Below are 14842 nucleotides of genomic sequence, written 5' to 3' on the forward strand. Positions count from 1 at the left end.
CCAACTCAATGGACTGAGTCACAGTGATGTAACTCAGTACATATTGGATAAATTGAAGAATCTGGAGATGTTCAATGGGTGACATGCTTCCACGAAACAGCTGAGGTACTGCTGGGTCACAACATGACCCAGGAATCACTGAAACATTTCAAAGAGAATGACAACACTGCATTTTTGATGACATATTGGATAAAGTAATCTCTACAAGCCATGTCTTCATAATCAAAGTCAAGGTGACAACATACCAAAATGAGAAATAAATGAACCACACAGCACTGAAAATCAACTGCTGCTCTAGGCTGATAATCCAGCTTTTGCAGCATCACAGGCTAAAGTCGCGACCTCAAGTCCCCATCTCTCTCCTCATTTCCTATCAGCCTACTGTCAATAAAAAGCATAAAAAGCTCCAAAATACTGTCCAAATGACAAAGGCATGGCCCATATCTGTGTGGCTGGTTCAAATAGGGATCTCCATGTATGGGCATAACATATATTGTATGTATGTATATATATGGATACATTATTATTAATAAAAGATAAAATAAAATAAAAAGTCCATATATGGTCATTCCCAGAAAAAGAAACAACCTTTTATGCCCATAGATGGAGATTTCTGATGTCATAAATCCCAGGCCGAAAATGAGAATGTTAGTGTAACCCCTTATGTCCATATATGCATATGGAGATCCACAGGCATCAAACCAAGGCCCTAACTCACCAAGGCCCTGCTTGACATTACTTACGTACATTTATGGCCATATATGGAGATTCCTATATTGTCAATATTAAGGACATTATTAAGGATATTATGTTATTAATATTAAGGACATATAACTATCATGAAACATAACTATCATGAATGGCCAGATGGCCAAGAATTGTCGCATGTCACCCTGAGGTCGCATGTCACCCTCAGGTGTCTTACTAGTAGAATTGGGTCAAAGATGTTCAAAGACTTGCACAAATGTTCATTTTTTCAAAAATAGAGTGCCGCGCTGCGAGCTTGTATATCTGCTATTTTTTTTTATAGTTAAAGCATAAAATAATGGTTAAAGTGGTTCAAATCTAAAGTGACACAGATTTGCATTCAGGCCTAAATGGCTTAAAAACCTCCTGCTTCAACCCCAGACAAAGAGTTTACAACGTACAAAACACATTTCTGTTGATATCGAGTCATAGGCACGTCCGCTTGGGCCACACAAACAAGGACAACAAAAGTCTGTGGTGTTGTGTGTAGATAAAACTGTGAGACTCTGTTGGCTTTTGATTAAGAGCACTAGTGGCAGTATATTACGGAGCAACCATCGTCGTCGCTAGCTCATAAAACCGGAGGCACCGTAGATCAAGAGGCAGAGAATGGGATCCCAGTCACCCAACCACAGTAGAATATATATATCTAATAGTTATGCTGTTATGATTGCATGTTTATTATTGATGAGAGCACAAAGGGAGATCAGGGGCTTCGCTTCTGGAAGATGATCATAGTGTTCCATATTCAAGAATGTCATTTTACCAACTGCTCGTCTCACTAGAGCAGTGGCTTTCAACCTTTTTCATATCAAGGTCCATTATTGATTCTGCCTTTGAGCCACGGACCACCATTTGATGAGACGCAGCCTCTCAGACCCAAGACTTATATTTTGTTATCGTTGGATAAGATTTTGTCCACAATTCCCGGCTGTATTGATGTGGTGCCATATGAGAGATAATAGGTCAATCAAAAATAACAATTCTTGTACGTTCTGTATTGTGTAGACTTCTTGTAAATTAAGTAATACAGATAATTTACACACTTGAGAGAGTAAAAATTAAACCAAATGCACTCGTAAGGGTCCATTTGGTTTCATTTTACACTCTCAAGAGATAAAGATCTATAAGGGTCCATTTGGTTACCAACTCTCCATCATTTAGCTGTGGACCACCTGGAACCCCCTCAAGGACCACTTATTGAAAACCGCTGCACTAGAGTATCACTGATTTGGCTCCTTTTTAGCTGCACTGGCACACGGTAAACTTGATTTAACTCTGAACGTGTAAGGATTTACCCTCAAAGGTCTATTTTGACTCTCAGGTACTGTAAATTAGATTTTTTACAACAAGGGTTCATATTTTAGATTGTAATTAGAGAAAATGTTAAAATGTTTTCATTTGCTTTGTTCTATTGTTTTATTGCGTTTACCGTGCTAAAATCTGGGGCATGCATCCGCATGGGGGCATGCGTACAAGTGGTTAAATTTGTCTTTTTAGACACAATAAGCCAGCAGTTTCTTTATTGCTATTTACAGTAACACTTCTAGCCCCCATAAGTCACATCCAACCATGAAAGGTTGCGTTGTATCTTGGGAATGGGCTTATTCTGTGTAAAATGACATATTTATGGACACTTGTACAAATGCCCCCAACCACTGAAATAAGAATCCCTAAAACAATAGAAAGAAGTAAATGAAATAATTTTAACACTCATCTTTTATATTCTTTAATTACAATCTAAAATAATGAACCCTTGTTGTAAAAAACGAAAGTTGTCCTTTAACCACTTAAACCCCAGCACCCCTACGGTATATGGTGGGGAAATCATCGACAAGCTCACAACGCGACGCAACGATCGGCCAGCTTTCAGCGAAGGCGTTCCCCACAATAACAATTATAACAGGAAACAGTAAATACTCTAGTATAGAGCCCTGAGGGGCTCCGCTCAACCATATGGGGTTTAAATGGTTAAATAAATCACAAAACCTAAGCTAGTCCAGTGTCTAAGCATTTGACTTACGGCCCACAGATTTCAATCTAGAGGTGTTGGTGGCAAAAAAACAAAATAAGACATTTTATGGTGTGGCATCTACAGTATGGGTCAAGCTGTCTAGAAGAGGGTTGCGTGCGTGCGTGCGTGCGTGCGTGTAAGCGTGCATGTGTGTCTGCAACGAATCTCACAAGCCACTGAACCCGATCAGTGGGCCAAGGAAATAAAATCACTACAACTCCCCAATCTACATTGTCAAATGCTCAGTGTCCGTTCAACTCTTGAGTGTACAACTGATGCGGGAGGCAGGAGGTTTCAACAAGCTCCAGGGCCAAGCCAGTCATGGCTACATTGCAATGGGGCCATTCCATCCAAATATAAAGCCCTATAACACTATACACACCAGCCCCCTCTAGTGACCATGGCAAAGCAGCACTGTAGCCAAACAAGAGATACTTGTTTGCACTAACTAGCATTGACTGCTATGGTCTCTTTTGCAAGACACTTTAAGTATATATACTTATATATTATTCGCCCCCTCTATTGATGCACCTTCTCTTTATTGGTACTGTACTGCTCTTGTCTTTGTTTTGTTTTTTTCCCTCTTATCTATCTTTTCTTACGTCTCTGTAACTTTGTAAATAACTGTATACTGCTGTGCTACTACTGGACAACTGAATTTCCCCCTTGGGATAATAAAGGTATCTATCTATCTATCTAGCCATGGACATGCAGAGAATGTTAGAGAGGCAGGGGCTGAAATGTCTAAAAGGGCCTTTTGGTGAAAATATTGAAAATAGCAGACCTCTAGCTGCGACGCGTTGTGAGCTTGGAGGTCGGCTATTTTCAATGCTTGACACCACACAGAACTAAGCATAATCAAGTGAATACCAACGTTACGGCATGGATTTCTACACAGAGAGGGCAATTTGCTGCATTCAAGTTCAGGAGAGTTTGGACAAGGCAATTCTCTTGAATACTGCCTTCAGGTATGGCATGGAAAGAGGGCATTTACATTTCTTTCACCATAGTAAAAGCTGCATTCATGGTCTGGAGAGGGCACTTTTTTACAGACAGATAAAAGGGCAGGGGCTCAAGCCCCCTTTGATGTCTATGTGTGCACGTGCCTGACGGTAGCAAGATTGTAGCAAGATCTGGGTCACATACTGTACTCCTTAACGTTTGATTTGACATGCTTGGAATACCAGGTGGGTGGGTAATAGGGTATAACATGTATGGCAATACATGGAGCCTGTACCAGACAGCACACACATGATTGCAGGAAGGAATATGATGAAGTCCAATTTAATCCAATACTTATTTTCCCCTCGCATGGTAATTTGCATCCTTCTGCTACTTCAAAGATTTTGAGAGACATTACGCATTAGGATCTAAGGCTTCTGAAGACTTACTTTAATGTCAAGGCCCTTTCATAGAGTATTTTCCCTTTTCCATCTCCATGTACAGTATGCCTCTTTTATGTCTGCTTTAGTTGTTTCCCTTTTTATGTTATTTGAAGCTATACATCGCAACGTGACACATTGTGAGCTTGTAAAATAGATGAGCTATTTCCACTATTTTAATATATACTGTATATATATATTTAATAATAATAAAAGGTTTTGAACATGCAAGGTTTCCAACCAACAGTGATGATATAAAGTTAATTATCATTATAATTAGTGTTAGTGCTTGGAACAACATGGGTGAGGGAGGGGAGGGGGGCTTCGGTTCTCTTTCTCGCTCATTCTTTTGCATCCAGGGTGTGGTACAGTATGTATGGGAGAAAGTACGTATATAACTCCTCCTGAGATCAGAAATGGCTGATTTGAAATGAGCTCTGTTCACAGCAGCGCAGGCTGCCAATGATGCGGTTCTTATTCCATTTATCCCACCTTAGACCTGGAAAGTGTAACTTAAGATTTTAACCATATATGTTACACTTTAGCTATTCAAAAATAGCAGATATACAAGCTCATAGCGCGGCACCGAGTGCCGCGCTATGAGCTTGTAGATCTGCTATTTTGATAAATCATGAAAATGTGTGCAAATCTTTGAATATAAATACTTTTTTGCAATGCATGCCCTTTTTTTTTTATTGCGACCGTAGGTCGCATTTACTACCAAAACCTCCACGGTCTGTCTGTCTGTCAGTGAGTGAGTCCGTCACACTTTTGCCCTGCTCATATCTCCACAACCGTTGCCCCCATCCATGCCAAATTTTGCACACACACTCCTTGACTGCCAAACTACAACCTCAAAGGACCCCCCAGGGACCCCCAGGTCCCTGGGGGACCCCCAGATGTAAAAAATGACCAAATGTGCTCACACGTCACACGTCACACTTTTTCCCTGCTTATATCTCCGCACCCGTTGACCCGATCCATGCCAGATTTTACACACACACTCCTTGCCTGCCAAACTACAACCTCCAAGGACCCCCGGAGCCCCAGGGACCCCCAGGTCCCTGGGGGACCCCCAGATGTAAAAAATGACCAAATGTGCAAAAATGACCAAATGACCACCCCAACGGGGCTGCTCACGGGGAATTCCTGGGGACCACCGACTCCTGGTGCTCCAGAACGGATGCAAAAGTGGTGGCGCCCCCAGTGGAGGACCCCCTGCCACTGCAGCGCACATAAAATGCCATAACTCGGGCTAGGAGCGTCCGGGAGAGCCGGGGCCGGTACCTATTCGTCCGCCAAGGCAACGCGGAGACCCCACCCCTCATTTCTCACATGGCCCTATTCTAGCGCCACCTTCAGGCCGATTTTTAAAACACATTTTTGGACACTGCTCCTACAGTTTTTGCCCTAAAATCACGAATATCACTACACAGCATGTCTACACTCATGTCATCAACATGGATCAGGAAGATTTTGGAAAAACACATTTTTGCCCTATTTGTGGAGATAAGCCACCTACGGTCGCTTATCTCCCGATTAGGGAGTCTTACTGGTATATATATATACCCTAACCCTAACCCTATATATATATTCAGAGATGGGGGTCGGTGGTCAAATACATATAATGCTAGGGGTCCTTGACTCTGAGCAAAATTCTGAGCACCACCTATAGAAACATACGTTTTTCAGAAAACCATTTAGGATTCAGAAGACAATCGGCCTCGGGTCTTAATGGGTTCTATGAGAGAGGCGTGTGAAGGGCTATCCTCCTTGCGTTCCAATCCGATGGATGGATGGGGCCATTAGACACACACTGGACTGAGCGGCTGTGCTGGCTTAGCCTGGCTACAGGTGGCCATGCAACAGGAGCCACTTCATCATACTGTGCTGTCCACCGTCATATAGTGTCCACCATTATTTCGTCATAGAGTATAATATTGACCATTAGGCTACTTTATCTAACTGAGTGATTTTCATGTCAAGGACCACCCAAAGTGATATGTATTTGGCTGCGGACCCCCCAACTCAAACGATTTTGTGCCAGGGACCTCCAGAATAGGGATGGGACGATACGCGACATTATCGTTTATCGTGATAAAAAACTCGATACAGTCTTTTTTCACACCCTATCAAATGTCTTTGCCAAAAAATAGCCGATCTACAAGCTCACAACGCGTCACACGTGACGCGTTGTGAGCTTGTAGATCTGCTATTTTTTGGCAAATGTTCCGCTCCAGGATAATGGATTTTGATTATTGTGATAATATCATAAATCACGATTTCTTTTGTCACAATAATCGTGATATGACATTTTCATATCGTCCCATCCCTACTCCAGAAGCAAAGATCTGAGTTAGACATTTAAAATATATATATTTATTCAAAGATTTGCACAAACCCCAGACCCCACTTTGAGAACCAATGACCTAACTGTACTATTGTCCACCATCAATTCATCATATTGCATAGCATCCACCAATTGGTGAAATAAACAGGGTAGATCTGGGTTCAGAACGCAAATACATCCGTCCCATTAGTGTTTTGCACAGTCATGGAGACACACCATAGGATGCTGATGTGTGTCTGTGACTTTTTTTTTTACATCTCATATGCCCTCTGTCTGTCTCTGCCCTACTCCACTTGCCTTGCCTTGTTTACTCCAATTTTAGTGATCCTATTTTTACCCAGGCCCCAGAGGCTGTATTCAAATACAGAGCTGCAACTGGATGTCTCCCTCGCGACCAGACTGTCTCGTGCTTAGGCCTGTGCAAAAAAATCGATTCACTATATTATCGTGATGTTAATGCTGGCGATTCAATTAATCGATTTTCAAAGTTCAGAATCGATTTTCCCGATTTTATTTATTTACTAAAAAAAAAGAAAAAAAAAAGTTTTTTCACCTGAAGGTGAAATAACCATTTTCAGTCAGAGTAAGTACAGGTCCTAAAGGAACAGTTTTAGGTCATGAGGATGTCATTTTATGGCTAAAGCTAGCACAGTGCTGTAGGCCTGCAGCACAGCGATTTTCTTTTTTTTGACTGTTGTGTTCTGTGTTTTCTGGCATCTTGACCAGGAACATGTTGTTGTAATGTTGTACCACTGGCACTTTGGCTGAAATAAATGTCAGAAAGATTGACTGACTTTATTTGGCTGCATTGATTTGAAGTATATGATTCAACTTTTAATGTTTTATATTGTTTAGAATTGTTTTAAAATGTTTCAATATAAAAAAGCTGTAATTTTTGGGGGAAAATCGCAATAATCGTGATTCGAATCGCAAATCGCAGGAAAATGCAATAATCGTGATATAATCGTATCGTCACCCTATGAATCGAAATTGAATCGAATCGGGAAAAAGTGAATCGTCACAGGCCTACTCGTGCTGCTCCACTCACGCTACCCTCTGCCTGGGCGCCCATGTGTTGCTTTTTGGATGTTTCGGATGTTTGACTCAAGAGCACAAAACTCGGGATGGACAATTAATCGGTCATCATATCGCTGTCGGTCGATGTTGACTTTACAGGAGTAGTTCACCCTCAAAATGATTTTTTTCTATTGATTACTCATGCCATAGAGACTCGAATTCAATAATATCTTTTTGTATTTCTCACATATCTAAGACAAAAAAGATTGTAAATAGTAAATTTACCCCCATTGATTCTGTAATCAGATTATAGTTTTAGGAATGCGACAAATACAAAAAATTGTATTGAACTCAAGTCTCCATGACGTGAGTAATCAATAATAAAAAAAAAACATTTTGGGGGTGAACTACTCCTTTAAGATGCAATATCGGTATCGAAAAGATATCAACCGGTTTTGGCAGATTTTAATAATATTTATATTATTTAAAATAAAGTAAAAAGCCTGAAAAAGCCTTTTGTGATGATGTAGGTTGCAGATTCTATCCGTGTTCTCTGGGGAAGCTTTTCAGGGTCAACAAGTTGGAACATTTTTTTAAATAGAAATACTGCATTCAAGCTGTTTATGTTTGGGCCAAAATGTCTGGTGCATGAAGGTGCATCCCTAGTTTTGGAATAAAGAGGCATTGCTTTTTCAAATTCAGTGTTTGTCTTTGTCAGAATGGGCAAAATTATTGTTTTTTTTCTTATACAGAATGAGATCATATGGACATCGGTTTATATCGGTTATTGGTCATAACAGCAATTATTATATCGGATATCAATATTGGCCAGCAGGGAAAAAATAGTAGATATACACTAATTGTATATATTTCACAGCGAGCTTGTAGATCTGCTATTTTTTAACGTCGTGAAAATTTGTGCAAGTCTTTGAATATTTCATGTGAAGGACCCCCAAAATTACATGTATTTGGCCAAGGACCCCCAACTCAAAATATTTTGTTCCAGGGACCCCCCAGAAGCAAAATTTGAGTTACAAATGTTCGCTTAAAAAAGGTGCTGCGCTGTGAGCTTGTATATCTGCTATTTTTCAATAGCTAAATAATTAAGGCCCCTCCACCTTGGGCAACCTCCACCTTAGTAACTCAGTCCCACATCCCCCCCCCCCCCCTTATTGTGACGCCCCTGTTGGCCAGAAATGTCATATAGCCCTTCCATACGCAAAATGCATTCTGATATTGCTATGCGCAATATCAGCTGGATTCATTTTAAAGTTCTACAAAGAGACTTACAGTACTCTACATTTCATGTTAGATCTTAACTCCTGTGTAATAACTGCTGTAAAATGACTGAATAATGTTACTGTGTTTTCAACAAACTATGACAAAGTATAAATTATAGGCTCTAAATGACAATCAATATGTGATATATATTTTGGTTTTGCCACAACAATCATACAGTATAATCCTTGGCAGATATCTATTCTACACACCATCATGGTGGTCAGAAAGATGGGAGATGCAGTCTATACATTATTAAACGTCTAACGGAGACCGTCCAACAACTTAATATTATGAATTCTCTGGCACAGTTAATGTCGTACAGGTAATTCAATTAATCAGAAAAACAATAAAGCCACAGACTGCCTGGTCATTTCACTACAGAGCTTTGCATCCCGTTAGTGGCGTGTAAAGCCGGTATCAGAGTGTACGGTGGAGACCTATCCACCACAAATTTGAGGTGGAAAGCTTTCCACCTCAAGTCAGAAAATAAGTGCAGGCCATCATAGTACGCCACGGTGGAGTCCTGTTCACCGTGACTGACTAGTCTAGATTGACCAATCAGTGAACGGGGTGTAGAGCCTGTCTGTCTGATAGTAAAAACAGAGAGATGTGTTGGGACTCACGGTGGAAAGCTCTCCACCGTGAGAAAAAGACTCGAAAAGACTACACCGCGGTGTAAAGCCTTCCACCGCGGACCCGACTATGATACGGGCTTAACAGGTAGACACAGAAGTCTAGAACAGCAGTTCTCAATTTTCTCTTTTTTTAAAGACCCCCAAAATTATATATTTGACTGTGGAACCCCATATGAGAACTCTTTGTGTCAGGGAGGGACCCTCCAAAAGCAAAGATTTTAGTTGAAAATGTTCACTAAAAATATATAGGCCTATATTTATAAAACATTTTTCAAGATTTTTCAAAAATCGTAGATCTGCTATTTCCGAATAGCCAAAGAAGTATAAAATATGGTCAAAGTTGTTAAAATGAATGTGAAGCTAATTTTGGTGGGGGACCCCCTGGTACACTCCCCAAGGACCCCTGGGGGTCCCCAGACCCCACTTTGACAACCACCTTTAGAGAAGCATGAGAGATAAATCATGTTATTATCATATCATGTTAGGACCCGCCCTTTAATATTTCCCTTTCCGCGGCCATGCATGATGTGGATGAGCGAGTCTGTCACAGTGCGTTTCCTTTAGGCTTGATTTATACACAGTGCTTTGGTTGTGTGCCAGATTATCGCGTGCCAGGCGGCGTCGATCTGCAAGCTCACAACGCCTCACAGCGCGTAGCGCTGCAACGTGCCCGTGCGCTTGTAGATCGGCGATTTACGGCACAGAGAAGAAGAACCAAGAAGCTGTAATAATAACACAACAATAATGGGTCTCTGCTCCTCCTTACCGTCGGGGTTGGAGCAGATGAAGACGCGCACGCTGCGTCCTGTGGGGACGTGGTGGGGTGGCAGGGCCAGCACGTTGCCGCTGATGGCCGCCCTGCGCAGCGCAGACTCCCGAGGGCACTGCTGCCTGCTGCCCGCTCCTGACGGCCACATGGCGGGGGGCGACTTCCAGCGTGGCTGGAGGATGGCACACACGCACGCACACACAGAGAAATAAAACGAGAGAGACACGTTAGTCGCGTCACTCGCGTGATCAGTAGTGGTGCACAGCCTGCACACACACAGAGCATGAGCGTCAATGAGCCATGCATTGTTGCGCGCACACACATAGGAGAGATAACAGGGCCAAACGTTGATGAAAGTAAAACAATATATTCGACATTCTCCAATTATGTAGACTTCTTGTACATTAAGTAGACTAATGCAGATAGCCTATTTAACAAAGTTAACTCTTGAAAGCTTAACATTGAACAAAATGTCCATTTGGTTTCATTTTACGCTCTCAAGAGTGTTGAATATCTATGGTTCATTTGGTTACCAACTAACTCTCCATCATTTAGCTGGGGACCACCTGGAACCCCCGTGGTGGTCCCCGGACCACTAGTTGAAAACCTGGCCTAACACACAGACACACACAGTGAAGTTATAGGATGGGTATGGCAAGTGTTATACAGGGAAATACCCAAACACAATAATGAGATTGCTCGTGTGTTCATGCATTCATCCATGATGTCGTGAGGAATGCAACATTACGCATGGCGTGTAGGCTACTGTGTACACTCACACACATGCGAATCATCATGTTGCATGCGTAATTCGAATGCATTTGCCTTGGCTCAAGGCTGCATTTCTTATGAATGTTCATGCTTAAATGAAAACACACATTTCCGGACAAGTTAAGCATGCAAGGCTGGGACGAAAGACACAAACTTAAAAAAGGCAAAGCAAACATCGTTCACACAATCCATCCCACCCCGAAGAAGATGCTTGCAGGAGGAGGAGAAGGAGGGAGAGAGGTGAATAACCCGCAAAACAATGGTTATTCAGCCCGGGCAGGAGATGCTGTGAAGTCGCCGGTTTTCCAGGAGTTGGTCTAATATCCCGCGATCTTTGCTTGAAAGACGGAAAACCTCTTTAAAATAATATTAATAAAAAAAGGATGTGGGGGGAAAAGACAACAAAGCGAGGGGAAAGTTGGGGCAGTCCTTTCTCTTCACACTAAATACATCCTTGGTAAAACAGAGGCAAGAACTAAATCACTGTGATGAGGCACCAGCATCAGCATCCGACTTGGCCGAGGAGGAGCAGGACGCGACACTGTGGTGGTGTATGTAGGCTACTCTGTCTACAGCGCAATAGTTCTTGTTGTTGCTCACGTTCATTCGCTTCATTTTGCGGCGTTCGACAGCAATATCCGAGCGTCGTCGGTCCTCGAGGAGCGGCAGATGCGATCGAAACGCCCGTCATCTAGAGTCTTGGCTGCGGCCAGGAGGACGAGGCGGCCCCTGGAGACGGCACTAGACTGGAGCTCTGCATCCTGGCTGGCTGTCTGTGTGTGTGTGTGTGTGTGAGCAGCACTGAGAGCACTGAGCTCTGAACATCCCCTCCTCTAGTCAGTGTCTCTCTCTCTCTCTCTCTCTCTCTCTCTCTCTCTCTCTCTCTGCCTGTGGTGGGAAAAAAGTACTCAAGTGTTTTACTCAAGTAAGAGTAGCAATACCTCAACATAAAAAATGCTCTGTTACTTGAGTAAAAGTGCAAAAAATGTTTACATCAAGATGTTCTTAAAGGACAACCATACGAAAAGTAATCTGTACAAAATGTTTGAAAATAGCAGATCTACAAGCTCAAAATGTTCTTAAAGTAGGCTACCAAAAGTAAAAGTACAAAATGTTTGACAATTGCAGATCTACAAGCTCAAAATGTTCTTAAAGTAGGCTACCAAAAGTAAATGTACAAAATGTCTGACAATAGCAGATCTACAAGCTCACATTGCATCGCTGCCTATATGCAACGCGTTGTGAGCTTGAATATCTATTTTCAAATAGCCCAGATATAAAATAGGGCTAAAGTGGTTATTGGTTGATTGATTGATTAGAAGTTTGCATAGGAAAAGGTATGCAGTTTCATGACAGTAGGCCTACAGTTTATATATGTGTTATAATTTATACCTACAAAGTAACTAACATTTTCACAACATTTTTGTGGAATAAAACTACAATAATAAAAGGCCTGCTTAAGTACAGTACTCAAGTAATTGTACTTAGTTACTTAAACCACTGCATGTGTCACCATCAAGCAAGGTAGCCTAATGACAATTGCGTTGACCGTGCGGTCAGTGAGTGGGTGCTGCTGCCGCGAGCCTTTGCTGTGGGGGATGCAAGGTGGGGGGTGGGGGAGTCCTGTTGGATTAATTGCCTTATAGATAAAATGTAGCCCCCCCCTCCCCCTGGTTGTTCGCGGTGGAAGTTTTAAGTGCATTGGATTTGTACTAAACGGAATTGATTACTATGCTGTTCTTGGGGGAAAAGCTGAACCATATATATTTTTCACCTCGGTCCACGGACGTGCAGAGAATATTAGAGAGGCAGGGGCTGACATTTCAAAAAGGGCCTTTTGGTGAAAATATCAAAAATAGCAGACCTCCATGTGAGCTTGGAGGTCGGCTATTTTCGGTGCCTGATACCACACTGAACTAAGCACAATCAATTTATTTCGCCATAGTAAAAACTGCACTACATGGTCTGGAGAGGGCACTTTTTACAGACGGATAAAAGGGCAGGGGCTCAAGCCCCATTTGATGTCTATGTGTGCACGTGCCTGCCTCGGTCTCTTTGTTTAAGGGGCAGCTAGCGCAGTTCTCTGGATTGGATGACATTTATCAATGCCTGGACCTTCTAATGTTTGGAAGTCACTGTCTTCCACGTTTGACTGCAACGTTTTGTAGCGATATAGGCCAACTCACATACTGTAGGCTTATCGAAGTGTTCCATAGAAGAAGAAGACATTTTTTTGTTGCTTGTTTGAACAAGAAATCGTTATTTATTAGCCTATACAATTTCTGTGGATCCAGAGAGTAGGCGATACTCTTCACTGCATGTTATTAAACACATAATCTAAAACTGAACCATGAGCCTGTAGCAAGTACACAATGACACACATCTGTAGTCATGCTATATTATTAGTCATTACTATAGCGTCATGTCCAGGGGGTGTTCCGGTACATCGTGGCAGGGGGATGGGTAACCGGTCCACTCGCCTCAAAACATGCTCGCCCCGCTTGAACAAAACCAGCTCCCCCAATGGCGTACCACTCGCCCCGCCGGTGAGGAATGCTCGCCCCGCTTTGTGAGAACAGACTACAGCCCCTAACATTAAGTTAGGCAAAAAATACAGTTACAATGACGGAGGCGCTCCGTCTGAAACAGACTTCAGGCAGCTACAAGAGGCACTGCCAAGCAAGCCATCAGGTGAGCGAGTTGCCATGCCGAACGTGGCTAGGTCCGCTTCAGCCGACTCAGCACCGTTCTAGCCTTCCGGTAGAGGCGCCGAATTTGGTCTAGAGGGGGGGGGGGGGGGGGGATCCAAATCTCCCGGCTGAATACAACCAGGAGATCCTATTGGTTGACCGATCTGTGCACCCGTCCCCACCCCACTCTGCTCCCTCCTCTCCCCTCCTCCTATACCTATATGCCCTGACGTCACAACATTTGGAGCGACGCCCCCTACACTCTGGTTGGTTAACGTTGACTCCCACTTCCTATGCCTGACATGTCAACATGTTAGCCCAGGCTTTTCTTTTTGAGCCAAAGGCGAATGAAAAGCCTGCGTTCCCGAAGCTAGCACCGTTCGAGTTACATATACCGATAAGGAGAGTATTGCAAATCATCACCCTCCCCCTAGTCTCTGTCAAACGTGGCCGAGTAGGTTCAGGTGGCCAGAAATACCTGATGGGTCCGACCGTTCCGAGGTCGCTGGATTTGTGGGTCCGACAATTCCGATCTCGCCAGATTTGACTAGAGGAAGTGGACTTTGGCCAGACATACAGTACATGCGACATACAAGCATTCCAACGTCATAAAGTCGGCTGTTCGGCGCTGCAGAGATGTTGTGACACCCCGAACCAAACCGATTTAAACTCGGCTCCAAAAGTGGAGTATGCACCGGCCCTTATGGCGCTGACAGCGGGCAACAGCGGTCAGCCGTATTTTCCGGAAGTGCGTTATTTGTCAATTGGAGTTTAAAGCCGAGTTTAAACTACTGGCGATAGCAGGCGATGAGGCGATGGTGGAAAACGTTGCACACAAACATGAAAATAGTTCGCCAAGAGTTGCTTGTTCTTCAAAAAATGACTTAGGCCAGTGGTTCTCAAAGGGGATTCCAGGGACTCTGTGGGTTCCTTTAGGGGGGTCTAAATTGACCCATGCAAGTCTGGTTCATTTGGTTCCATTTGTAGACTGTCAGAGTTAAGGGGAGACCTTGAAATGTTTAAGTTTGAGAAACACTGACTGGTGTACTGTACTGCCATTGGCTTAAAGAAGGTGACGATGCGGGACCCCAACGCTTCACACAGGAGCTCCGGAAAAGCTCAACCGGGGAGCGGCAGATAGAAGCCCTGTTGTTCACAATGACCTTTCCTTCAGTTCCTCCTGTCA

General features: G+C 43.0%; 1 protein-coding gene across 1 annotated transcript in view; it reads right to left on the reverse strand.

Annotated features, from left to right (window-relative positions):
- Window positions 1-11581, reverse strand: part of nwd2 (NACHT and WD repeat domain containing 2) — a gene marked incomplete at both ends in the record, with an annotated part of 95879 nt that extends 84298 nt beyond the window's left edge. Inside the window, 2 exons of the mRNA XM_080742032.1 lie at window positions 10193-10367; window positions 11567-11581. Coding sequence (XP_080598158.1) covers window positions 10193-10367; window positions 11567-11581 — 190 coding nt within the window. The remainder of the gene's footprint in view (window positions 1-10192; window positions 10368-11566) is intronic.
- Between the last annotated feature and the right edge of the window lie 3261 nt (window positions 11582-14842).

Source organism: Nannobrachium achirus (genome assembly GCF_963921795.1).
Source record: "Nannobrachium achirus genome assembly, chromosome: 14".
NCBI classification, from domain to species: Eukaryota; Metazoa; Chordata; class Actinopteri; order Myctophiformes; family Myctophidae; genus Nannobrachium; species Nannobrachium achirus.